This window comes from Exophiala mesophila (assembly GCF_000836275.1).
Source record: "Exophiala mesophila strain CBS 40295 unplaced genomic scaffold supercont1.2, whole genome shotgun sequence".
Taxonomy (NCBI): Eukaryota; Fungi; Ascomycota; class Eurotiomycetes; order Chaetothyriales; family Herpotrichiellaceae; genus Exophiala; species Exophiala mesophila.
In genome coordinates this window covers 1437741-1462899 of record NW_015622505.1, presented here as the reverse complement: position 1 = coordinate 1462899, position 25159 = coordinate 1437741, and the positions used below count along the sequence as shown (strand labels likewise).

Genomic DNA, 25159 nt, shown 5'->3' with positions numbered 1-25159 from the left:
CAATATTTCGCTGGGAACTGCGTATGCCAAAGGCACCGAAGCAAACCCAACACCAATGAGCACATTAGCCCCGATCAACTGGTAGATGCTGTTGGATCTTGGAGCCACGCAGGCGCCGATGAATGATATGGTGCAAGACCCAACGAGCAGGGTCTTTCGAGCCTGGAAGGTATCGGAAGCGGTAGAGATGACGGGACCAAGTACTCCTTGAACAAGTGATAAGACAACAGTCACCCATGCCTGGGATCGTGTATTGTTCAAGTCTGTTCCAATGTAGGTGAGCTGTACCCGACGCCAGTCAGCATCACACATCTGCGATGGTCAAGGGACGCTCTATACTCACCACCGAAGCAGGACCTTGTAAAGCCACGACTTGGACAAAGTTGAGGAGGAAGAATGCCACAAGTGCAATCCAGGTACGAGCGTGGAACTTGGGTTCCATCTCTGCCTCGTCGAAAGTGATATTCTGATCAGGGACATCAATATGCTCCATTTCTTTAATGTCAGCGAAATTATGTTCCTTCAGGTCAGGCCCTGACTCAGTCTGCTGAGCAGTATTGTTCCCTGGTCGACTAGACATGACGATCAATGATTCATTCGTCTTACTCGAAGTGCTCAACGGAAGTATGCTCGGTTTTCGAGCGCAGCATATACAACAGCGGATACTTATAAGATGACCACAGAACTATTTCAGGCCAAGCCTCGCCCCACGGGGGTCTAATAGACGAGATACGGGGTGACACCCCGCCATATACCTCAAAACAGGCGGCAGACATCGGGATATCCGTGGCTGATGCATGTAGCCAGTGTATAGAGGTACCCAGCATCTCAAAGTTGTATATAGTGATTGATTTGTCTATCGCTGATGTGCTTCGATGCCTTTGATCTTTTCCCTCGTAAAACAACAGGGCGTCTAAATGCCTGCCTTGTTACCAAAGAGACTAGTAAGGTATATGTATATATATACGGAGTACACACACATTCTTAGTGGGTTTGACAGCACTCACGGTTGTTCGTTGCCCCGTACTTAGTGCCCCGCGTTCAGCGCTCCGCACCCCGCGCTTAGTGATGGATCATATCACGATCAAGCCCGCCGATGATGTGAATCGATGGCCCGCGCAGGGGGCCCGAGACTTGTTCTTTGCGCCATGATCTTCTCGTTTGCCCACCCGCCCTATGGTACTCAATCCAATCATCACAAACATGCAAAACCCCAGACGATTCAAGCGGCCCCGTGCTTTACAGGCTTGTGAAGAATGTCGCGCAAGGAAAAACCGGTGCAGTGAAGACCGCCCTTGTACCTATTGCGTAGGTTAGTGAATCACCAGAGCTACAATCTTCCACAGCTGAACTCTTAGAACGAGGACTGCAATGCAGATACTCGCGAGCGAGGTCGGGGATCGACAACAGAGCACAAACCCCGACGTATGTACTTTTCCAACCTTTTGATGGCATTGAAGAATGCGGGACTGAATATCCCGCCTTAGGCAAATTTCGCACCTAGAACAGTCTCCAGCGCACCCAATCCCAGAGTGCTCCTCTCGTCCTGCAACTAGGCTGTGGCCGCAAGACGAGGATCCGCCCATACAGATCACCGATAACGACCGTGCTGACTTGGAAGCAAGCCGGCTTGTAAAGGGCCATTCCCAGCAGAATGCAGACTCCTGGTCGGTGTCCACCGCGGAAGAGTCCACCTGGACCGCCCCGACCAATGCTCTAAGAAGTACAGCGTCCGACGTGATGGATACTAACCTACATACGAGAAACCTAGAGTTCTATGGTTCCTCTTCATCCGTTGCATTTCTTCGCCATGTCGAAACGTTGGCGAATCGACAGGCTTCAGGACCACCTAGCGTTCAGCAGGAACGATCCATGGCCTCTCGACTGCACAACACTGAGTTCCAACCTGGGACTTCGCAGAATACTCCAACATCAATAAAACAGCACACGGGACTAGACACAGACTCGCCTGAGATATGTCCTTTTCGTGTCGCCCGACGCTTCCTTGATTCTTATTTCTCTAATACCCACCAAATTCAACCTTTGTTTGAAGAAGACGACTTTTTGGCCCGTTGCGAGGATATGTGGTTCAACCGACAAGAAAAGCAACCACGATCTTTTCTCGCTTTGTACTATGCGATCTTGAGCATGGGAAGCTTGGTCATGCCTTTTGGGACTCCTGAAATAGCTGGAGCAGATCGATTCACATGGAGCCGTCGGTTGTTTGACGAGGCGCTGGTCAATGTTACAAAACTTGGTACCACGACGGACCTCGAAATCGTCCAATGCTTCTTTATGCTGGTAGGTTCTTTTTCGTTATCACAGCTGCAATCTTACTAATACTCCCACGTGAAGGCCAAAGTCTGTCAACATGAACTCAATCCTCACTGTGAATCATGCACAATCCTTGACTAGACTTGGCAACATCAATGCTGATCCTCGTATAGTGGCATACCTTTACTCTGGCCAGGCAGCAAGGACTGCACTGGCGATTGGTATCAACCGGAAACCCGCCATTCCCGACCCCGGTGATCCCAGAGCCTCATCCATAGCTTGCAAAACATGGTGGTATGCTTCCCATACAGTGGCTTCCAGACTGTGCAGCGTGATGGCTAATCTTTTTTCGATTCAGGGCGATTTACTGCCTTGACATGTAAGAGAAATCTTACCTGAAGAACGAGAAGATGCTGACGTTGGGCCGCATGAATAGACAGACGAGCTTCGCCCTTGGAAGACCTGACAGCCTAGGTCCGGATCAGTACCATACTCAAGATTTCCCTCTGGCCATGGTGACGAATACTACTAGACAATCACTACCGTCTCCACATGTTCTCGAGATCGTGCCCCCTATGGTTTCACTATCGCGGATTATGCGGGAAGTGGCTCTCAATCTCTATACTCTCCCGTGCGACATGGATCAAAAGCTCGCGCGTGCCAAAACACTCGATGCTGAACTTGAGCAATGGCTCGAACAAATCCCTACACACTTCCAGCCCGACCAACAGAGTACGAGACCCAAATTCTCCTTGAAACCTACGCGTCTACCTAGTCATGTCAAAAAGCAGTCCGTCGTCCTGAGACTTCGTAAGTATTGAGAGGAATGCTGTCAGACCGCGATCCTGAACTTTGTTCTACAGGCTACCTCAACCTGCGTATGATGATACATGCAGTTTTCATGGCTAAATATCAAACACCGACCACTGAGACCCTGGTGTCTATCCGAGATCATCAGTGCCAGTGCCTACAAACAGCACAGAATGCCATTGATTTGATGTTCGAAACCTTTTGCGAAGATGACTTCTTTCAGACATGGTAAGTGACCTTTTATTTTTGCCAGGAATTCTCTTGGATCCTGCTCCATTCCAACAGCCCAAATTGACCAATCCGCTTCAGGTGGTACAATGCAACCTATGCCTTGTTCTCGGTCAGTATCATGCTTGCAGGGGCATTCTACCATCTTGCAAGAACGCCACAACAGCTTGATGATCTCTTCGGCTCCATCGATCGAGCAGTCATGGTCCTTCAAGCCATGGACGAATGCGTAGTTGCCCGAAATTCCACGGCAATCGTCAAGCGAACGCTCGCTCGAGCGAAAAAGATCCCTCACCCAGCACTTCTAGGCGGTCAAAGGGCTTCGTCGTCGACGAACCAAAGAAATTCCACTAACTCTTTGTCAGAGGTCGCCACTAATCCAGATCAAACACTTGTGCCTAGTCAGATTGACAACAGCGTGCAGCCCAATCCCACCCATGTGGCCGTAGACGGGACACTTACTGACCTAGACGACTGGCTCAACGCTTATCCTCCAGAAGACAGTCAGCAATCTATGTTCTGGACACAATGGGCTCATGATCTGGACCAACTTGGAACATAGAAAGCTTTAGGATTGATGTTATCAGCTTTGTCTGTCTAAAGTACAGCAAGGCTTAGAATGTTGAATATAAACCAATGATGGAGTCTAAGCATGGCCTATGATCCTTGTTTCAACTTCGGCGAGGCAAGGATCTTGATGTGCTTGTCTGTGTGATCAATCAACTCTTCAAATTCTTTGGAAACCACGCCCTCAAGCGAGACTCGGCAACCTTGACGGCATGATGGCCGATGGCCAGAGGCTCGAGCAAGGCGCGGCCAAACTCGAGGGGAAACTTGCCCGGCAGGGGATAAACATGCTGCTGATCGATCACTGCATACTCGGACAAATCACCACCACCGACGCTGCCAGGCCCGCCCAAAAACACAAGCTTGTGGCACATGTTGTCCTTGCCCGTCTGGCATGACTGACACTGTCGGCAGGTCGCTGACTGCATTTAAAAGCTCTTCTCGTGCCCTCGGGACAGGCACTTCGAGTTAGCCAAAGCGGTGATCTCGGAGACTCCGTTACGAAAGACTTCTGGAACCATCAATATTGAAAGTTCCCCATGTTGGGTGCCCCGGTCTACGGGTAAGCGGAGATCTGACATAAAGCTTAGCGTATTCGTAATCTTGGAATGTTGCTGCGTTGCGACCAAGAAGGTCACAGTAGAATTAATCAATTCGAGATGATATATGAGCAGAGAAGACCAGATCTATTGCCATGACGGGTATCATATATCTTCAGGGCCGCTGTCATCGTCCCAACACATGTTCACCTCAATATGCAATGTACACCAACACTCCTCGACTCCGGTACACTCGTCTGATTCTTCGTAGCTTCGTCAATCCAGACCAACTTTCGTAAGTGGAATGGTGTCTTGTTGTTGTTGTTGCAATCTTTGTATATCTCCATCGTGCCGAGTCTTTAGGATCCACACTAATACCTTTATCCTGAAATTTCGGTGGCTGCTGAGTCGAGTATATTAGTCAACTCCTCTAGTTCCGAGAATGCACCGGAGGAATTTGTCCTCAACCCGTCCCCATCCCAAGTCTGTACTTCATTGAGTCGACTTTGGGCAAGGCTTGGGCTGAGGAGTCCGCGCCCGAATTCAATCTCGTCAGTCCCTTGATCGAGTCCTCTCTCGTCCAACTCTTCGTCGTTCAGTACTCGTCCTCCCAACTTGACATCGCCAATCCCCACTCGATACTCTAGAGCCTTATTTCCGTCGCGAATTAGCTCCTCTGTACATGTCATGCACCTTTTAATGCTTTGACTCAATTTTTGACTATCGATCAATAGCTGCTGATGCTTAGAAAGGTCCAGCATCAACCGTTTTTCATCACGTGCTCGCTGTCGAGACCGTGCCGACGATCCTGTCAGAGAGCCTGATTCATTAGAAAGGATCGAACCATCTTCGTCGTCAAAGTCATCAAAGTCGCTTTCATCTTCTCCATCAGACAGATGTGGCTCGTCCCCGTCCATCTCAGTGACCGTGTCAAGACTGTATGCCGACTGACCAGAGATACTTCGGGTTGTGGGGGCGAGTGATAGTCTGCCAGACCGTGAGAGTCGGCGGAATCGACGAAGTTCAACACTCTGCTTCCGAAGTTCCCTTTCTAGCGTCTTGTTGATGGCCAATAATGACGAATTTGAGATCTCCAAATCCAGAACTTTTCGTTCGCGCCGTGCATTGGCTGCTCCATCAAGTTGAGGCTGTGGGGATGAGACACTCTCTGTGGGATGGTCTGGCATGCTATTGGGACGGCCAGAAAGTTTGGAAATGTCGGAGGAGTCAGCGTCGCTATTGGCAGATGTTGGCATCGTGTTTGACGATGTGAGACTGATGGATCGAGGACTCAAAGCCTCCGGAGACAGCATGTTGACGCCTGCAATCCGCGGAGAACCTGAAAGAGTGGCTGGCTGAATATCAAGAGGTTGTGGAGGAGCTGATCTGGGCCCACTTAGCCGCCTAGAGGATGAATTGGTGATGGAGCTTGCACTGGTCGACTTCTTATGCCCGTTCTGGTCCGCAGATTCTAGCAGAGCAGCGCGGCTAGTGATGCTTTTAGGACGATCGGTATAAGCGCGGGAAAATGGTGGTGCCGCGTGCTCAAACTTCAGTTGGCTCTTTGGCGGAGAGGATGGCATGTGTGCGAAACCAGAATGATGAGTTTTAACGGGAGAATGAGGGGGTGTGGCGTGAGGAGAACGAGAATTGTGATTCTGCTGTGTATAAGATATTTCTGCGGAAGGCTCGATGGAGACGTGATCCAGATTAACGAATGGCTGGAGGGGTCGTTTGGGTGGATGCTGTTGAGGTATATCATCTGCACGGAAGAACTTCGCATCATCTTGCTCTGGGGGCCGAATAACAGGCGATTGAGGGGCTGATGGAACGGTCGCCAGCGGCGGAGATCCAACAAAGAAGCGGCCTGGGGCATGGGGAGGCTGATATGTCGAGTCGATACGGGGCGAACCAAGGTTTGGTTTAACTTGATTGGCGTGGAAGAACTTGGAAGAGGAGGCTTCTTGGGTGCCCTCTACCATGCTCTTCGCGGCGGAAATCCTTCGTTGGGTTATGGCCGGAGCAGAGGCGATGTTTGGATTCGGCAAAGAGGGTGTACTCATGTTCAAACGTGGTGTACTTATTCCAATACCAGCATGGTGTCTCGGGTGCGCCTGGGAAATGGTGTCCGGCGGGGAAGGATTTAGCCCCGAGTGGTGGTTCAGTGGCCTGACAGGAGCTGGAGTGGAGGGAGACTCGGTGCCATATCGAGAACTTCTCGCCCCCGACCTTGGAGTGATGTTGGTGGAGAGCGGAGTGGCTTCTCTCTCATTGTTCTTGCCGGGAGATCGAGATCGTACTTGGACAAGTGGTTCTTTTCGAGAGGCAACGGAGGGGGATGTCGACCCAGACCCAGAACCAGCGAGCCTGGGGGTCAGCCCTGGCTTTCCATTCCGGAAGTTGGAAGACAGAGCCGGTGTGAGGGGTTTCGAGCCGTTCAGCCTCTGCCTATCTGCAGACAGAGGCATAGCTGGGACCGGTGAGCGTCGAGAACGGGTGGTATGGGAGGCGGACGGTGGAGGCTGTTCTCGCGGACGCATGACAGCGACAGGAAGGAGAAGACAGCCTGAGTTGGACCATGATCAGCTGTCGGGAGACGGTCGAGTGAAGGTCATGGGGGCGATGATGAGCAGGGGGAGTAAAGGGAGCAAGAGGAAGAGGAGAAGTGGGATCATGTACTTGGGAACGATTGTTTGACGTTGTTGACAGTGAATGAATCCAGGTCTAGTAGAATTACCTAAAATAGTTTAGCCTGACAGGTGACCTTGGACTTTATTGCGTGCATGAACCAGGATGGCCCCTGCGGAGGGGCACCAAGTAGTCACTTAGGCGCTTTAGGGGCTCTCTTCCAGGCAGGATCAACCCTAAGACCCTTGATTCCAGGTGCCTAATCATACCCGAAGATTATCAACAAAACGATGACAATGCCTAGCCATGGTCAGACCCAATCATTGTGGCCCCCGCGGTCGACGCGTGACTTGGAGTGACTTCCTTCCCCATAATTAATTCTCAGAATGTTCCTTCCTCACGCGTCTCGTCTCGTCCCGTGTCGTGGGGCCAAAAAGTCAACATCAACTTCATCATTATTGACCGCAGTTGTCACCATCCTGGAACTTGCGTCGCCCACAATCGTCACCAGTGCCTCTGCTTAGGAGCTACAGCATTCTCCTCTCACCCGCAATGCCGTGTCACCGCCAGCATCAGCGATGACCGTGAAGGACGATGGCCAGGTATCAGCTTCAGAGGCTGACACGGCTCAAGTCGAGGCTACCACAGATGCCACCTCCCCCATCCAGCCTCCCTTGCAACTCTCACAGCACCATTCTCTCAAACACCATCTCCTCGGTCCCTCCCTGACCAAAGCCGGTCAGGATGCCGTCGATCAAAACAAAGTCTCCGAAATCATCTACCAAGCCTCCAAAGGCTCCAAATATTTCAACAATGAAGAAGTCAAGGACCGGAATTTGACTCTAAAAATTGATCGAATTCTGAAACAAAAGGCCGAGTTAGAAAGGTTAGATCTCAAGTCAGACCTCAGACGAGCAGACGACTACATAGCTTCTCTTGAACTATCCCGGGATCTGTCTCAATACGTGGTTCACATCGACTGTGATGCCTTCTATGCTGCGGTGGAAGAGATCGATCGTCCTGAGTTGAAAAATGTCCCCATGGCCGTCGGCGTCGGCGTCCTTACTACCTGTAACTACGAAGCTCGGAAATATGGTTGTCGAAGCGCCATGGCTGGTTTCGTGGCAAAGAAGTTGTGTCCAAACCTAGTCTGTCTTCCTCTGAATTTCGAAAAGTACACAGCGAAAGCAAAGGAGGTGCGGGCCATCCTGGCCGAGTATGACCCTCGTTTCGAAAGTTCCAGCATCGACGAAGCATATGTGAACATTACCGAATACTGCGCCACCCATCAGGTCGATCCGGAGGCGGCAGTCGAGCAGCTCCGAAAGGAGGTCCACGAGAAATGCAAAATCACCATCTCCGCTGGTATTGCGCCCAATGCCAAAATTGCCAAAATCTGCTCAAACAAGAACAAGCCAAATGGCCAGTTTTGCGTTGCCAATGATCGTGCGGCGGTCATGTCTTTCATGTCGAGTCTGCCTGTTCGCAAGGTCAATGGCGTTGGCAGAGTCTTAGAACGTCAACTCGACGCCATTGGTGTTAAAGTGTGTGGTGACATCTATGCTCAACGCGCCTATCTGAACAAGCTGTTTGGCGAAAAGGCATTCCAATTTCTGATGCAAACTTATCTTGGGCTCGGCCGCACTGTCGTCCAGCCAGCCGAAGAATATGAACGCAAGAGCGTTGGGACTGAAAGTACCTTCCGAGACATCAGCAGCAAACAAGATTTGCGCGAAAAACTCCGACATACTGCAGAAGAGCTAGAAAAGGACATGGCCAGGGTCCAAGTCAAAGGTAGAACTCTGGTTCTGAAACTCAAGCTGCACACGTATGAAGTCATTTCGCGTCAGGTGGCACCCCCCAAGGCGATCTGTCTCGCAGATGATCTCTATAACTACAGTCTGCCCATGCTAGCTAAGCTAGAAAAGGATATGCCAAATATGAAAATCCGGCTCATGGGTTTACGGTGTACACACCTCGTGAGTACCAAGAAGGAGGACCGATCACATTTTTTTGGTCGACGGAATACCCCTTCCATCCGTCCCACCACCACGGATCATGTCGGCAAGGATGATAAGGATGAGTGGGAGGTATGGCCAGACTCCGAGTTTGAAGAGGCAGCACGTCAGGAACGGCAGGACGAAATGGATGAGCTTGTACGATTGAGCCAAGAGCAACAAGACAAGTATGGACATGACGAGCATGGAGAACATCTAGACGCCGCCACATCGACGGCCGACTGGCATGAACCATTTGGACGGTACAAATATGGCAGTGAGCCTAACTCACCGGCCGTTGCCCGAGCAGGTCATCTACCGAACTCGTCGTTAACGCCAATGATGTCAACTGACCAAGAACAACAGTCCTGGGACTGCCCGATCTGCCAGCTCCCACAGCCCGCAACGGACAAAGGCTTCAACGACCACATTGATCTGTGCCTTTCGCGCCAGACCATTAAGGAAGTTGTGGCACAGTCTCAGGCAGATCTACCTGGGCCGCCGGCAGGCCAGAGTCGATCTCTCCCAGCGGCGTTGAGCAAGACGGGCTCCGTCGACTCTGTTCGTGCGTCGCCTGATATCATGTCTACGGCATCGTCGTCATCGGCATCTGTGTCGAAAATGACTAACAAGTCCAAATCCAACGCGGGCACCAAGAGAAAAGCCTCAAACGGCCTGGGTGCGACAGACAATGCGAAGAATTCCATATCGTCCACGTCTACCAGGAAACAGAAGCGTCTCTTCTTCACCTGAACATAGAGGACGATGATGATAATGAAGACCATGATAAAATTGATGTTAGCGATGATAGACAATAAAATACAGAGATACTATCACCTATCATGTCTCTCTTGCAGTGACCTTATCTCGACGCTTTACCCCGTAGCATTTCCGTGAACTACCAAACTAGCTCAAATATTGATATACATACTCGAGACAACCGCACTGTAGATATATACGTACTACTTGGTAAGATAAGGGTTGTCCACCTGGACAATACCCAACAAAAGTATATCTTGAAGTGATTCCCGTCCGATCATCCGGCCTTTTGATGCATGATGCAAAAACAATTGTCATATCCAATCTATCGTATCCGACGATTCGAAGTGTGCATGTCGATCAATCAACCGACAATCCTCATCATAGCCATGCCAGAGTGATTTTCCCCTCCTAACACCCTAAAGGTTGGTAAATCTTACACTTTGCGCTGCGGTCGAAAAAAAAGGTCTAAGTATCCCTTCTAGACCGTCTGTTCCGTCCCAATTCATCAAGGTCGTTGTCATTGTCGTTGTCGTTGTCGGCGTCATTGTCTTGGTCATCATCACCAATTTCACTTTCGTCGACTTCAAATTTGTCCTCGTTTTCTTCCCGTTTGACTTGTTCCTCTTTCATTTCCCGATAGGTGGCATAGCTGAGCATGCAGAATGCAACAACGATCAAGCCAGAGCCTACCAAGGACCAGAATCCAATGGGTTTACCTGTGATGAGCCAATCGGTGATTCCCACGAGAAAGATGGTCAGCAGTGCGGCGACTGAGCTGAGGACAGGAGATGTCAGGGACATGAGAACGAGGAATGACCCTGAGAAGACGGCGTTGGATAGGGTAGAGATGGCGAGCAGCCCGGCTGCCTCTCGCGACGGGAATTCAAATACTTCTAGACCAGTAATGTGGAGGATTGGTAGTGGAATCCAAAGGACTGTCAATGTAAATAGCCCCACCATGCTGCCGAATGTGTTGGCGAAGATCATGCCTCGGCTGGGCGAACAGCCTTCAGGCGGACAAGCGAATCGCTTATACAGGACTTCATAAAAGCCGTACGCCACAGAGCCTATGCCAATAATGATATTGCCCAACAACTTGGTCCCAAACCCTTTCTCGGCACCGGGATTGGATGTGCCAGGCCCAGGCGTTGTATCGTCTGAATCACCATAGGCGACAACCAAAACGCCCAGGATGGCGAGAGCAACCGAGAGAGCTTTGTCCAGGCGGAGCTTGTCGTTAAGTAACATGATGGAGAAGACATAGGCAAAGAATGCTGAGCAATTGTAGATGGCTGTGAGGTTGGACGGAGAGGTCAGGTTGACAGCAACGTACCAGGACCCGCCGGCCATGGTGAGAAAAGTGGTAATGAAGGCGGTGGCCCTAGTCATGTATGGCCATGGCGATCGGGCGGTAGTGGTAGGCGAGAGGTATAGGTCCTGTGACTGAACCATTTGGGCAGTCGAGTGGACGGTCTGCTTATGGCGTCGCCAAAATGCTTCCCAGGTGAGTTTTCTCTTTTGAATACGGAGGAATAGTAACTGAACGGGCCACAGGAATATCCACGAGCCATGAGTGAGATACATCATACAGTAGGCCTTGTTCCATTTGAGTTCGTGTTGAATATAGACGGCTGTCTCGGTCTGAACGACAAAGGAGACGAGAGACAGGACGAGGAAGAAGGAAGCGTAGATGTATTTCCGTCGCACCAGATCTGGAGGTTGCGCATATGACGGCGACCGCGATCGAAATGTACTCCTACGAGCAGCAAAACTTGCACTTCTGGACCCTGCTGTATTGGGTTTCTTTGGTCTCCCTCGACTGAACGATCTCTTACCCTCTCCTAGCAGTGGGTCATGTGCATGTGAACCCTCGTCGGGTCGGTGCATGGAGGGCCTGCCGGCCATGTCGGCTTCGTCGTGATCGTCGCCGTCGTGATCGTTGTATAATGGATCAGGTGGATGGTTGAACAAAATGCGATCGTGCTGTCGATCGGGATCGAACTCTTGCTTAACAGCTGGTGGCAAAGAAGAAAGTCTTAAAGGGCTCTGAGGACGATGAGAGGTAGAGGAGGCTTGTCGGGAAGGAGGGAAAGGCGAGTCGGGCCCCGAGGGAGTGAGGATGAGGCCGCTGGCTGAGGAATCACTGGTGTCTGAAGTAGTCATCCATGCGGTTGAAACGGCGGACGAGGGAGGTATTATAAGGGAAAGACGGGGTTGACCACGCAGAACATTCCATGCAATGATCTGTGGTCACTAGTCACCAGGCCCGGGTGGATGGAGTTATGGAGGTGGAGGAACAGCGCCAGATGATAATAGGGAGGATGGGATAGGCTATATGAGACCTAAGGGAGTGCTGGCAGCAATGGGGGCCTGCATAAACTGACAGGCTTTGCTGGGCAGACTCCACCTTGTAACAGGCAAATGTCAGGTGCCAGTGTGTGCGTGTGCTTTTGAGACTGGCAGAAATGGTCAGGTTGGTTTATGCAATGATAACAGCGATGAATTGTGTGTGGTGTACGTCAACTTTGAAGGTCATGCAGCATATTGCAAACTGTCCAGAGCCCCAAATCTGGCGCAGTTGTGATCCAGGGTCCCTTGGCAGTTGGCAGGTGGATTGTTGGGGTTGGCGCGTGAAAACTTGGGCGTACAGGCATGACATCCCACGCCAGAAGATATCGACGACGCGGCTCTGTAGGGGCATGGGTGTCGTACGTATCCCCCCCATAGTACCCGGCAAAAGAGTGCCGAGAGACCCTGCGAGTACAAACGTGTTCTGCTTAAGATTGGGTATGGTGATATCCTCCCCGAGGTTCCCCGCTTAATAATGGAAATCATCGAGGTGACCCTCTAAGGCAGGTTACAGCGATAACCCATCTCACATGACTAAATAGACGTGAAGGTACATATCTAGGAAAGTAATACATCGACCGGCTTTGTAAGGGCTAATGTTCGAAAGGTACCTAGACATAGGATTTTCTCCTTTTCATGTTCAACTTAGCCAGGTCAAGTCATTAATATCAGGTTCATTGAGGCCTTATGCAATGTCCGTGCTAGTCACGGTGTGTCCCTTCAAATACCACGTGATCCTCCAGTGAATTTAGGCCCCTAAGGGACTACCAGCTCCTCTTGTTCAACGAGAGCCAGTCCATCCTTGCGCCGTATTCAAGATAATCTTCCGGAAATTCCTCCACAAGTCCCCAGCTCTTCTGGTGGGTGACCTTCACCCTCGATATACTGTACGTCCTCGCGTCCTCGGCGAAGGAAGGAATGAATCGTGGGTGGTTTGGCGGTGCCAAAAGGAGTCTGGAATTGACTTCCTGTTTGGCCATGCCTTTACCCTCGCCGATATTGCCATCAGCCAGATTGATCTCGCGGTTTGGGCATCTTTCTTGCCAACCGGGCCGGACACAAGCAAACGAACCCGGTCAAATTTGATCTTGTCCCAAAAGGCTCCTGTATGTGAAGATTTGTCGTTTTGTCTCAACAGTGTCGTGTCGAAATGCTCGTCAGTGCTCCCCTCCACAAGCTCATCGCGCATCTAGAAAACCATTCGGAGCCATTGGCGAGAACTGTAGTGGGATGCCCATTATTGTGCTCGCTCTATTGTCCCAGCCTGCGTGCTGTTGAGGCTGGGGCGAAAGGCTCTGACGCCCATAAGACGAGCCGTTCCACAAGGGTTGTTGTACTCCCATATTTCTCGCATTTATGTGTTGCATAGCCCACTGGACTCTCATCGCGTCTGTCTCTGAGCTGAGTTTCCGCCCGTCGTTCCATATTTCCAGCCTCAGATTGGCCGACCCCGGAAGAATGAGCAGATCTAGGAAGGTGAGTTCGTATTTCTGCGAAATGCTATACCAATGTGCGTTCTTCGTCATCCGCCTGGTTCGTGACACATCAGCATAGACCTCACAGAGCGAAACAACCCGGCGGTCTTGCAAGGATTTGGGTAGATCTGGCGGGGGGTGTGCCGTCATGACAAAGCGTGCCCTCCAAGGCTGTTGCAGCGCAGACGGGTCGATCTTTGCCCGCATACGCTTGACAAAGCCATTTGGCGGGATGTGGTCGCCCTTTTACCAATTAGCAAGAATATAGACCACAGACGATTGCCTCTCTACCTGTCGGATTAGCCAATCAATCTGATCCATCACCCAATTCTTGCCATCTCGTGAGTCTTTTGCATAGCTCATTCCTTGGTGCAACTTGGGGTTGTATCTCTGATTGACCACTATACCATAGCTGACACGAGCCTGGCGATGGGAAATAGGGCTGAGGGTATGGGATATCTGCTGGGCGCGCTCAAGCACTAATCCATGTACCACTGCTAGCTGTGGCTCTTCCGCTGCAAGAATATTAATTCCAAAGCAAGCTTGTGGCCCGCTGGTCTGGCCGGAAAAATGGGATCGCAATCGTTGTTGAACGTATGGTGAAGAGCCCAAGCCTCCAGAAAGGATGATGTAGGACTGAAAGGATAATGGTTAGTGTGCTTGTTGGGCAATTGGAAAGGATTTATTCTCACCACTTTCTCCCCTGGTCGGCGGTCATGCAGTTCCTTGACTTGACCATGGACAAAGTTTACCAGTGCATCCACTTGCTCGTCAAACGCATTTTTAAGAACCTCCCTGTCGATGACCGTCAGGATGGGAAACTGATGAGGGTAGATAGTGTGAACTCACGAGGTGATCTGAAATTGGGAATTGAAGATATTGGCCTTTGCTTCCTCCACGCCCGGAGCAAAACCTGGAACGTCCAGCAAGAGATAGGGGATGTTTGTCCCTGGTGCTCCAAAGCTGCATTTGAATCTCTCAAATCTTCCAATCATCATTTGCTCGGCGACATCTGCAGGAGAATTTGGGAGCAGTCTGGAAGCGATGTTCTGGAGATAGCGTTCAATATACTGCTGGATACGGATGTCGATAAGTGCTGAACCAATTGGTTTGCCTAGAGAACAAAGTCATTAAAGAGGCTATCCTTTGAGGCTAAGAAAATATTTGTACCTTCTGACTTGGACAGAGGCTCAAGAACAAGTGGCATCCCTCTCTGGGACGCAAGCTTGAGTATGTTGACATCCTGAACAGACATTACGATTAGGATGAAAAGTCATGATAGTCGTGGCAGTCTCACCGTAGTTCCTCCGCCAGCATCACACACCAAAATGATATCGTTTCTCTGCAATTTGTGTCAACAGGATTCTGGGGGCTGAATTGGTCGCCATACGTTAAGATGTTGTCTCGCCACTGCGATACCAGCAGCCTCTGCCTCGGTCAAAGTGATGTGACAGGAATGCAGTGGCCCGTCTGTTCCAAAACCCGTGCTTCGAATCAAGGCTTCAAGACTATGAATGAAGGCAGCATTTCGCCATGTTGTCGGAACACTAAACACCCATTCGACCCTCATATTACTCCATCCGGGGATACGCAAGCGAAAGTGGTTTGCAACGTGTGCATGGACAGACCTCAGAAAGTCATAAAACCATCTTTGGGACTCTTCGCAGGTTAAGTCGGCGTAATCGTCCTTGTAGTCAGGGTCCAGGTAGAGTTTGAAATGCTCGGCGATGTCTAGGTTGACATCATGAAGGTCACAACCGAAACCCCAGGATTTAAGCTGTCCAGAGCGAAGGTCATAGGCAAGGCGGGATGGAACCTTGTTGGCGATCTCATTGACATTGGCAGACCAATACTGAAATGACCTTGGAGTGGTCCACGGAGCGGAACAATATGCGACCCCTTGAAACTCATGAGTATCTACACAGTATTACCCGTGGATGGCTCGAAGCCTCACCTGTTTGCGTCATACCAAAATCGACCCCAATTACCATATCCGGCGGGGTTGTTGACCCATCTGCCATCGTAGAGTAGTTCATGTCGACTCTGGGGCGAAATCGGTGCCTCTGAGAGCAGAGATGGTCCAGACGGATTATGTACTACCGGAATGATTCATGGTAACTCACAACTCGGTCCTGTAGCCACTGATGAATAAGGCTGAAATCTGGAGGAAAGGCTCCAAGAGAGATTGTAACAAGAGTTGCGTTGGGAGGTTTCGTCGTTAGTGCGAGTCTCAAGAATACGTCTGGCGCTAGATAGTGTGTCCACCTCGGGCCCAATGAGGCTTGACAGGTGTTCTATCATGGGAAACCGCTCATGAGCTGGGCAGTGACAGTGGCAATGTGCAAGAAGACAGGCTAGGGCTGGGGAGCAGCAGACGGGCTGAAGTGGAGGGTCGTCTGGAACGCATGATTTGCCCAGATTGGTGGCTTTGAGAAGCCCAACAGTCAAGGCCACACACCCCTTTGAGCGACCTCGTGTCTGGTTTTAGTGAGGAGGATCTCGGTTGGATTGAAAAGATGCAGAAGCATGAAGAGGACACAGGGACTAGAGGGAGACTAGCAGGCGCAGTTCGCTTAGCAAGGCACGCGTGGCACGCACGCACGGCAAGGCAAGAGCGAGCGACTTTGCTCGTCCGTCTGGAGGCAGGTGGGGTCAGCGATTGATGAGAGATGCTTCATTCCTTCCTTCTGTTCAAGATACTTGCCAAGACCGCCAAGCAGGTTCCACCAACCTCTTTTTTGACTTTCGGAAACAAAGACCAGCCGCACGCCTCTCCATCCCCATCCCGCCCCCAGACCCTCCCAACAGCCTTGAAGACTGATCCAGTCTCCCTTCTCCAGGTCCTCAAATCCTCAGCCTGATCAATGTCAGAATATTTCAGTCCTCCCGCCCAACCACCGACTCACCAAACTGAGTCATGTTTGACCAGAGTATGCCAGTACAACTGGTCTATCCCATGAGCATATATTCACCCTTCGAGGTCTGTCTTGCAAATGAAAGTTCCCAAGCTTGGGCGAAAATAGAACTTGTCGTACTAGGCTGGGGGCCAGATCCACGCCGAGATGCACCCAAGATTGGAATACGAGAACCTCGACTATCTTAGCTGCTCTTGATGGAGCATAGCCTGCGTCCTCCCTGCTCGGTTGGTATTGACAAGCCCACTTCGATACAAGACCATACCGCTGGCTTAAAGTCGGGCCTCACAACACGCCTGGATTTACGATGGTAATGCATATGCCCACAGCGGTCTCATCTAGCCGATTTACTACTCGTACTTACCGTTGTCAGTAACCTTTTTCTCCAAGTCTGCACCTTTCAGCCTCACCGTGGCTCCTCTGACTGACTCTAGCTCTTTCACGCTTCTTTCTTTCTTTCTTTCTTTCTTTCCTCCACACCTCCTGCTCCGTCAAAACAGTTGTCGTCGATGGCTTTGAAGTAAATCAACTGTCGAATTGGCTTCCAAATTCCACTGTATTCTTCTCGATATTAGCACAGCTCTAGCAGTATGGTAGCTCAAGATATCGCTACAGACATTACTGGTAATGCAGCCGATGCTAGCCGTGGCAGCGCCGCCGAAACTGCCACTCCAACAACTAGCAGTGCTTCCACAACCTCGACCAACATTGGCCAAGGTAACAATGCCACTGAATCTTCAAATACCTCCTCCACGGCTGCGACCAGTACCGGTGCGGCTAGTACCGGCGCAACAGCAACAAGCACTACTTCCTCAGACTCTATAGGTCCATCCCATTCAATGGCACCTGCGACTCCTGCTTCCAATAGCGAAAGCAACAGCTCTGGAGGACTCGGTACAGCGGCCAAAGCGGGCATCGCAGTGGGCGCCGCTGCCGTTGTGGTCATTCTGGCAGCCTTTTTGTTCTGGAAGTATCGTCGTGGGCGGAAGAAGTCATTGCGTCGGGGAGTGGCCGGAGCTCCCCATGGGTCAGGCCAGGGAGTCAATCCAGGAACCATCAACCCAAACGCTGCAGAGAAAGGTCTGCCGACAGTTGGAGGTGCAGTCCTTCTCCGCTCAGACTCCGGCATGTCAGAAGCAAGAACCCCCCTCCCTCAACAGGCCGACGATGCCACCATCCAGTCCAGATTCTCGACTTTGTTTGATCAAATCGAATTGCACACCGAGAACTTCTACAAGGACTCCAGTCCCATGATCCCTCCTCAGACTGAAGCTGCTCTTTCCCGCTACGACACACCGTACCTGGGAGCACCGCTGGCAGCCAGGCTGGAGGAATCGCCTCGAACCACCACCATCTTGAAACATGTCCTGGCGTATGAAATCGCCGCTACCACCCTGACATCTTTCTCCCAGGATCGCAAACGAAGCTTACTGCCACCGCCGGTCCTGACACTCATTCAGGACCTAGAGTCCAGACCAAATCAACCAGAACGAAGAGGTAAGCTTGAAGCCCGACTCCCACACCATATGGTACATTACGCTAACCACCAACTCGTATAACAGCAATATCAACACGTCTAAAGACACTAGCGCAGTCATACCACGCGAACCCACAGTCAATGCCAGCGAGCACGACCAGTGCGACGAAAGAGTCAGCCGCGCAATTTTCACAGACGTTTTCGCTGTGGTCAGACCCGCAACACGACGAGGCACGAAGAACCAAGCATTTGACTGACATTTTCGATTCCGCGGTTCGGTTGTCCATCTGGCTGCTACGACAGCCCGAGGATTTCGAGGTTAGATGGGGTCCTACCCCAGCAAGTCACGCTGTCGATACAGCTTCGCCAAATAACCCTGACCCGAGTCGAGATGCCGCTGCCCTTGTCACACACCCGGCTTTGATCAAGGTGTCGAGAAACGCTGGCGCCACCAGGTTATCGCGGTCTGAGCAGAAGACGATTGCCGTTGCCATCCAGCGGAGGATATAAACGCCACAGCTGCGAGTATTAAACATGAATTCGAAACCCATGCTCCTACCTACGAGAACCCGCTGAGCAACGAGAAATCGAGATCAACTGGCCAGACGAATATTGTTGAATTGGGAGAGTGGCTTCTAGCTTTTCGATGCACATTACTTCTCACTCCCTTAACCTTCTCCATGGTCGGGTTGGCAATTACGTATTTAGTCATTATAATGTGCTACGCGATGCAATGAATTGAGATGACATCCTGTACTGTTCTCCCTCTTCCCATCATAATGCATCAAAATGCTCCATCTGTATCATGCTCAACGTCAACATCATTCACAGTGAACAACTTTGATTCTCCGGGAGATCAACCATGGTAATCTGAAATGTTCCAAGAACCTCTACATTAATCAACCTCGTACCAAACTCACTGCCCAGTTCCCAATGTCGCTGTCCCGGCCTTCTCCACCTGAGCAAAAAGCCAAGCACTTCGTCGCCGCCTCGCCACCCCTTTGCCTCCCTGCCCACCGATACGATCTGTATTTGATGGATTGTTGGGTGAGAGCATACTATGGCTGCTAGCCTTCGGCGTTCCGTTTGGCGAACCTGAACTGACATCCGCGCTTGAGCCGGAATTGAGGTTGAATTGGGAATTACTGGATCCCAATACCAATGGATTATACGGTGAAGCCTGTGTACCCGCATTTACCGTGCTAGCTACAGCACTCGAAGATGAGACACTTCGCTGTTCATCCAGGACCGAGGGCGATGCTTGGTCTGGAATGGCTGTTTTGCTTGGGGAAGAATTGGTCTCTTGTGAAAAGCGAGCCAAGTCATGTTGCTGAGCAACATGCCCCGAGCTCGAAGACGCCTGAACATGGTCATGGTCTTGGTCGAATTGGACTGAAATCTTGCCTACAGGAGACTGTGGATGCGGGATCTTCGGAGGAATGGGAGGAGACACTGCTGTAGGAGTAACCATTGGAACAACATGATGCTCAAGTCCAGCAGGAGACATAGGCCTTAAGGCCTTGTTGTTGTCAACATCTTTCGTGTCCCCATGAGGAGATTGTTGCTTGACTGGCGATCGGGCTGAGCTGGATATGTCTGTGGGCGAGATATGCATCATTCGAGGCGCTTGAATCCGTACCACTTCTGCGATTTCTATAGCGGGTGGAATCGGAATCAAACCATCCTCTAGAGCTGGACTGATACTAGTATTTGCTGCATTTGTGATTGATGGGCCGGCTTTATTTGAACCTGAAAAAGGCGTTTCCGAGGTAGAGTATGCTTTGTAATGTTCTATTGTCGGGGCTGACATTGGTCGTGTCGCCGCTTGAACGTCTGCTGGCGGTGGAGAATAGGCTGTGTACGGGCCATGCGACAGCACTTCAGAGGCTGCTCTTTCTATAGAGAGTCTTGTCGCTGCTACATTCGAATTCTGTTGATGGCTGTTTCGAGTTGTACCTGCCGAAATTGAAGCAACAGCGGTTGCAAGGGTTTGCTGCGTAACCTTTCGATGATATTCCTCCTGTTGACTTGTTGGTTTTGTTGCCGGCAGCAGCTTTGCAACAATCTCGGAAGGGCTTTGCACCGGGGTCACTGGGTACGGAGGTCGTATCCTTTGTGGGGGTAGATCAGACTGCGAGTGCTCGTTAGGCGATCCAATCGAGTTACGCATCGGTTCCTTTCCCTTTGTGGGGACTTCAACAACTTCAGCCACATGGTCACGATATCGTGATATCGGTCGCCGGTGCTGCAAGTGCTGCAATTGCTGCAAGGTTGTAGCTGTCTGGGCTTGCGATGGAAAGGTGTGCCGCTGTTGGAACATCTCGTGGGGAGCTTTTGATGGTTCCGTTTTATCAGTGCTGGAAGGGTCGTTGGCGTTGATACCAATCATAGTGTGACTCATTCCTGGAAGGCTGTTTGCTCGTTCATACGTTACATCTGTCGGCGGTAGTTTGGGGGCATCGTTATGGTTTGAACTTGATCCAGTCGAGTCTGGAACTTGTTTCGACCTTCCGACGTCAGGCTTGCTGAGGAGGTCTGAAGTTGAGGGTCGGTGTGCAGGTAGCTGATCCTTCTCCCAGTAGGAGGGCCCATCGGTGGCTGTTGGTGATTCAATGATAAAGGACTTGGCGGTGGTAAAAGGATACTGAAAAATAGGGGCGGTGCTAATAGGGAGGGATCGTCTTGTCAGAGATGGCGATGGAGATCCATTTGGGCTCGGCTGTGATAGATTCTGGCGAGCAGCAGTTTCCGTGCGAGGATCCTCGGATGAAGGAAGGGTCTTCATTTGCTGCTCAAGCACCGTCGACGTAGAATTGGAGGCAACATCGACTAATTGTGGAAGATTTGTGGGTGTCGAGTCAATGTGCGGTAAGTTTCCAGTCGGCTCTGGTCGAGCGGCAGGCCGCGCTTCCGAGGACAGATTTGATATTGCTTCGATTTCGCTGGTAGGGGGATTCTGTGAGCATACTTTCGAGTCTGCTATCATTGAATTGGAGACCGGTTCCCCCTCTTGAATAGGCGGCATTGGGGAGCCGAGGCTGCCTGTTGATATCGTGGATGTTCTTAGATTTTTACCAGGTTTGGCGACAGCTACCTGCGATGTGGACACTGAAGGATAACCTTTGTTGTGATGGGCATTATTATTGCTTGGATTTGATATGAGTAACGTATCAGAGTTGGGAGGTGACTGAAGCGATTTTGCTGAGTTTGCCGCGACATCAGCAACTGGCAAAGTCACGGGTTGCGACCTCCTTTGTGCCGAGCTTTGCCCTGTGGTGTCAGCCTTATTGAGATGATGTATTCCTGGAGTAATGGTTGAATATCGAAGTTGTCCAATAGTATCAATTCGCCCTTTGACATCGAAAAGTCCGTCATCCCCTTGGAGCTCCGGCATTGGGAAAAGAGATGGCAAGGTGAACTGGGGTTTGATAGAAGGCGAACGCATGCCCGCCACAGGAAGCTCATACAAGTTCTGTTGGTGATCTGATGTTGGTGCTTGGGAGGCGCCGTCTACAACGGACTGGTAGTATGGTAAAGGTTGTTCTTCAGCTATGAGATTCCTTTGGCTCCTGCTTCGAAGTCTTGACATCCTCTTATGGTGTAAAGGATTGCCAGGCTCTACCGGAGGAAGATCATTAATTGAGTAGTTGCTGTCGCTGTGGTCTGCGGACTTTTCGCCCTGTATTGGTCCGGTTTGCAAAGCGATGGTGTTCACGGGTTTCCGCTTGGTCGAGTTTGCTCTGAGCGACTTACAAGACTCCATCTCCCGCTCCAATGTTTGGCTGGCATTGGAGAGGCACTCGAGATTGGCGATAACTTCTTGGTTTTGAGGTAGAAGCACTAGGAATGGTCGAGATTTGTCGACAAGACTCAGAGGCGTTTTCCATTGTATCAGGGAATTTGCCAGACGCTGAGCAGTGGATTCTGTATCTTCGAGGGCTTTGTCGACGGCTTCTCTCTTGAAGACGGGGACATCTACCCCAAGTCTTGCGGAAAACAGCCTGGTAGCTTGAATTTGCTCATTGACGCGTTCGGCGAGCCGGAGCCAGGATACATATTGCTCCTTGAAGGTCAAGACGGTGTAACTGAAACCAAATAACTCCAGAACATGAAGAGACCCTTCATTGATGGAGTCGGGGGATTGAGGATCCCCACCCATGGAGATTGTGAAAGCCTTGAGGATTCTGCCTGCGAATATCTAGCATCTCAGTGTACGGCCTGAGTGCAGTAGACCATAGTCCGGAGCGTTAAAGTCAGTGCTTCGACTTTATGGATCGTCCACGTGCTGTTCGAAGGCCGGCAAAGAAACGCAAGAGCAGTGGGCAAAATGTTGAAAATTGTTAAACCGGAGGGCACGAGAGACGACAAGGGAAAAGCCAGGTTGTGTTCCAAGGGTCAAGATGTCAACACTTGGAACAGGTTCTGGGGCTTTGTGACAGGTCTTGGTTCTGAGGCTCCAGGTTAGGGTTTAGGATAGCCGTGATGCTAATTGTGTCGGTCGATGACAACACATCGGTTTATGAAAGAGTTTGGTTCATGCTAAATCGCCCAAGTGTGTTCCAGAAGCCCTGCCGTGGAGATTGTCAGGAAGAAGGTTGGTAGTCTCCAATATCGGAGCCTCAAGTTGTCAGGTCTCTTGCAGCCTGATTGATCGACGACCAGCGACATTGGCCTGGGAGGGTTCCGCGCTTCTCGGTTCTAGCCAGGCATTTCCCTTGAAAAGAGCTCAGACTGACAAGCAAAGCCCATCAATCATCTTGTCTCGCATGCACTTCCCTGTCGACTACTTACAGTGACCAGGACGCCAGTCGAAAGGCCCTCGGGCCCCCAAGAACCCCTCAGGCTAGAGACGCAGACATGAGAGGTGTGGATACCTGGCTGGACGCTAGAGGCTGGCGTCTGGGATGGCTTCAACGCCACGGTATGGTTTTGTCACAATCAATTCCATCTCTTTTGTCTGTTGTCAGGCTGAGATTGACTTGGTGTGTGGCAGTGTCTTCAACGAACTGCAGTTCCTGCAAATTCATCAATTATAGCAAAGCAGGGCAAGATGCTTGAGAGGAGGTATTGGCTGAGGTCGATAATGGCATTCTTTCACTGTGCCTGGTAGAAATCGAAAGGTCATCTTGACTATTGGAATGTCAGCACGCGTTTGCTCTTGCTGCATGAGCAGAAAATATGCCTTCCGAGTGGAATTAAGTTAGGTAGGATTGCACAGATTCTATCAACCCTGGGCAGAGGATTGTGTGAAAAGTACGATGACTCTCTGATTTATCGCAGAAGCCTTCTGGGAGAGGCTCCTGACGAATGTCAATCAACCAGATTTGGCAGGCGCGTCCCAGGGTGTTTAGCGGAAAGTATATAGAATCAGGAGACACACTTTTTGGATTTTTATGCTTGTTCTTTGATTCTGGATTCTTAGCATCATACAAGTCGTTCTTGTCTTTACTGGCCCTCGATGCGTTCAACAACGTAGGTTACCATCAAGATTCTCGGTGCCCAAGCAGCTTTCCCAGTATAAGAAATGCCTTAGCTTTATGACCTGGGTCCTAGCTTCTCCAACACTCTAGGTCCCTGTTCATCCCATTCCTGTTTACTTACCCACATATTCTCCTTATCGGCCATGATGTTGGCAAGGACAGCACCACCGAGGAATACCATGTGGCGCCGTCTTGGAGGATCCTCTATCCGCACCTTGAATTTGTTCAATCGTTCGGGGTTGCCACCAAGAACACGTGTCAACCACAATTGTTTCAGTTCCTTTTCAAGTCGAGATGGGAGGCCAGGGTACATGCTTGACCCGCCGGAGAGGACGATGGCCTTGTACAACGAAGAACGAACATCGACGTCGGCGGCTTGGATGGTGTTGAAGAGGAACTCAGCAATTCCCGGTTGTTCGACATCGACCAGATGAGGCTGGAATAAGCATTCAGGAGCTTCGAACCTTTCGCTCCCGACACGGATCACTCGGCCATCTGGAAGTGTGTAAGACTCGACCAGGACAGTGGTGTCTTCGGAAAGCCGCTGATCCAAGCCTAGATCGTAGGAGACGTAGCATAGTTTTTCCTTGATCTGGCGCACAGTTTCGAAATCTGCAGTTCGATTGAGGGCATAGCCACGTCGAAGGAGCAAAGCGATGAGGTTCCTCGTCACGTCACGACCAGCAACGTCGAGTCGTCGGGTCAGGTGATTGAGGACGGTAGATTCGTAGACAGGGACAATATGAGTGACACCGTCGCCGGAGTCCACCACAACGCCTGAGGACAGACCTTGGGCGTATAGGGCAAGGACAGCCTGAATAGCGACGTAGACGCCACCAAAATTGTAACGCTCAAACATGACTTGGCACATCTGTTCACGATTCTTGAGAGGATTCATAGGCGGTTCGGTGAGGAGGATCTTGCGGCCGGTCGGGTCGACTTTGAGTTTTTCGAAAAAGGTGAAATCCCATAGATGTTGCATATCATCCCATTTTTTCACAATACCATTCTCCATCTATCCCAGAGTACCCATAGTCAGACAACGGAATTTCAAAGGCAGAGACGGTAGGGAACGGCAGGACGGAGTAACTCGTCTGCGGATAGCTTACAGGATAGCTGATCTGTAGCATGGATCGAGCGGCGGCAGCCTCATCTCCACACATGATATCCTTAACGACAATGTCGCCAGACCGCTCTTCGGAACGGAGGATAGGTCGGCCGACGATGGAGGGGAACTGATGCTCGGGGAAGTTCTGCAGGAGAAAGAGGTGAAACAGTTAGCCACTCGAGTCCTTTGGCGGTTTCTGCGCGACTGAGATGGACATACTTGGGCGGCATAGCCGACTTTGAGGAAACCGGTACCGCCATCGAGAACTGTGATTTCGGTGTCAGCATTATTATCCCAGCCACGAAGATATGGTGGGGTTGCGGGACTTACCAATGGGTGCGTCGGCCATGTCTTAAGCAGGAGAGAGACACGTATAGAAGGGAGAGCGGCGACGGTTTACCGCATGAATATGGCTCTGCTGGAGAGTAGAGAGGGGAGGGGAGTCCAAATAGGTAGATGTATAGATTCTGGAGACTGGTCAGGTAACCGTGGTGGTAGTGGTGGCTGGCTAGCGACAACGTTACGTATGTGCCTGCGGATGAGTTGGAGT

At 50.9% G+C, this 25159-nt stretch overlaps 8 protein-coding genes across 8 annotated transcripts; 3 read left to right on the top strand and 5 right to left on the bottom strand.

Annotated features, from left to right (window-relative positions):
* Positions 1–1203: 1203 nt before the first annotated feature.
* PV10_02405 (uncharacterized protein) lies at positions 1204–3874 on the top strand (the record flags this gene model as incomplete). Its single annotated transcript, XM_016366717.1, has 8 exons — positions 1204–1312; positions 1359–1429; positions 1534–2301; positions 2356–2389; positions 2448–2598; positions 2720–3084; positions 3138–3312; positions 3394–3874. 8 exons carry the CDS (start codon positions 1204–1206, stop codon positions 3872–3874), a joined length of 2154 nt encoding a protein of 717 aa, XP_016226235.1.
* A 629-nt stretch (positions 3875–4503) lies between these two features.
* PV10_02404 (uncharacterized protein) lies at positions 4504–7091 on the bottom strand. The gene has a single exon (XM_016366716.1). It carries the CDS (start codon positions 6956–6958, stop codon positions 4799–4801), a length of 2160 nt encoding a protein of 719 aa, XP_016226234.1. The 5' UTR covers positions 6959–7091; the 3' UTR covers positions 4504–4798.
* Positions 7092–7468: 377 nt separating this feature from the next.
* On the top strand, positions 7469–9864 carry PV10_02403 (uncharacterized protein). Its single transcript, XM_016366715.1, has one exon. It carries the CDS (start codon positions 7625–7627, stop codon positions 9794–9796), a length of 2172 nt encoding a protein of 723 aa, XP_016226233.1. The 5' UTR covers positions 7469–7624; the 3' UTR covers positions 9797–9864.
* Positions 9865–9880: 16 nt separating this feature from the next.
* Positions 9881–12323, bottom strand: PV10_02402 (uncharacterized protein). The gene has a single exon (XM_016366714.1). It carries the CDS (start codon positions 11966–11968, stop codon positions 10271–10273), a length of 1698 nt encoding a protein of 565 aa, XP_016226232.1. The 5' UTR covers positions 11969–12323; the 3' UTR covers positions 9881–10270.
* A 922-nt stretch (positions 12324–13245) lies between these two features.
* On the bottom strand, positions 13246–15665 carry PV10_02401 (uncharacterized protein; the record flags this gene model as incomplete). The annotated part of the gene is made up of 8 exons (XM_016366713.1): positions 13246–13872; positions 13921–14265; positions 14322–14424; positions 14479–14743; positions 14800–14872; positions 14927–14971; positions 15020–15528; positions 15584–15665. The coding sequence occupies 8 exons, from the start codon at positions 15663–15665 to the stop codon at positions 13333–13335; spliced, it is 1962 nt and encodes a 653-aa protein (XP_016226231.1). The 3' UTR covers positions 13246–13332.
* A 1242-nt stretch (positions 15666–16907) lies between these two features.
* PV10_02400 (uncharacterized protein) lies at positions 16908–18777 on the top strand. Its single transcript, XM_016366712.1, has 2 exons — positions 16908–18041; positions 18107–18777. Exons 1-2 carry the CDS (start codon positions 17135–17137, stop codon positions 18529–18531), a joined length of 1332 nt encoding a protein of 443 aa, XP_016226230.1. The 5' UTR covers positions 16908–17134; the 3' UTR covers positions 18532–18777.
* A 160-nt stretch (positions 18778–18937) lies between these two features.
* On the bottom strand, positions 18938–22180 carry PV10_02399 (uncharacterized protein; the record flags this gene model as incomplete). Its single annotated transcript, XM_016366711.1, has 1 exon — positions 18938–22180. One exon carries the CDS (start codon positions 22178–22180, stop codon positions 18938–18940), a length of 3243 nt encoding a protein of 1080 aa, XP_016226229.1.
* Positions 22181–23362: 1182 nt separating this feature from the next.
* On the bottom strand, positions 23363–25133 carry PV10_02398 (uncharacterized protein). The gene is made up of 4 exons (XM_016366710.1): positions 24940–25133; positions 24829–24875; positions 24611–24754; positions 23363–24516 (listed from the first exon to the last, which is right to left on the bottom strand). The coding sequence occupies exons 1-4, from the start codon at positions 24956–24958 to the stop codon at positions 23557–23559; spliced, it is 1170 nt and encodes a 389-aa protein (XP_016226228.1). The 5' UTR covers positions 24959–25133; the 3' UTR covers positions 23363–23556.
* Positions 25134–25159: the final 26 nt, after the last annotated feature.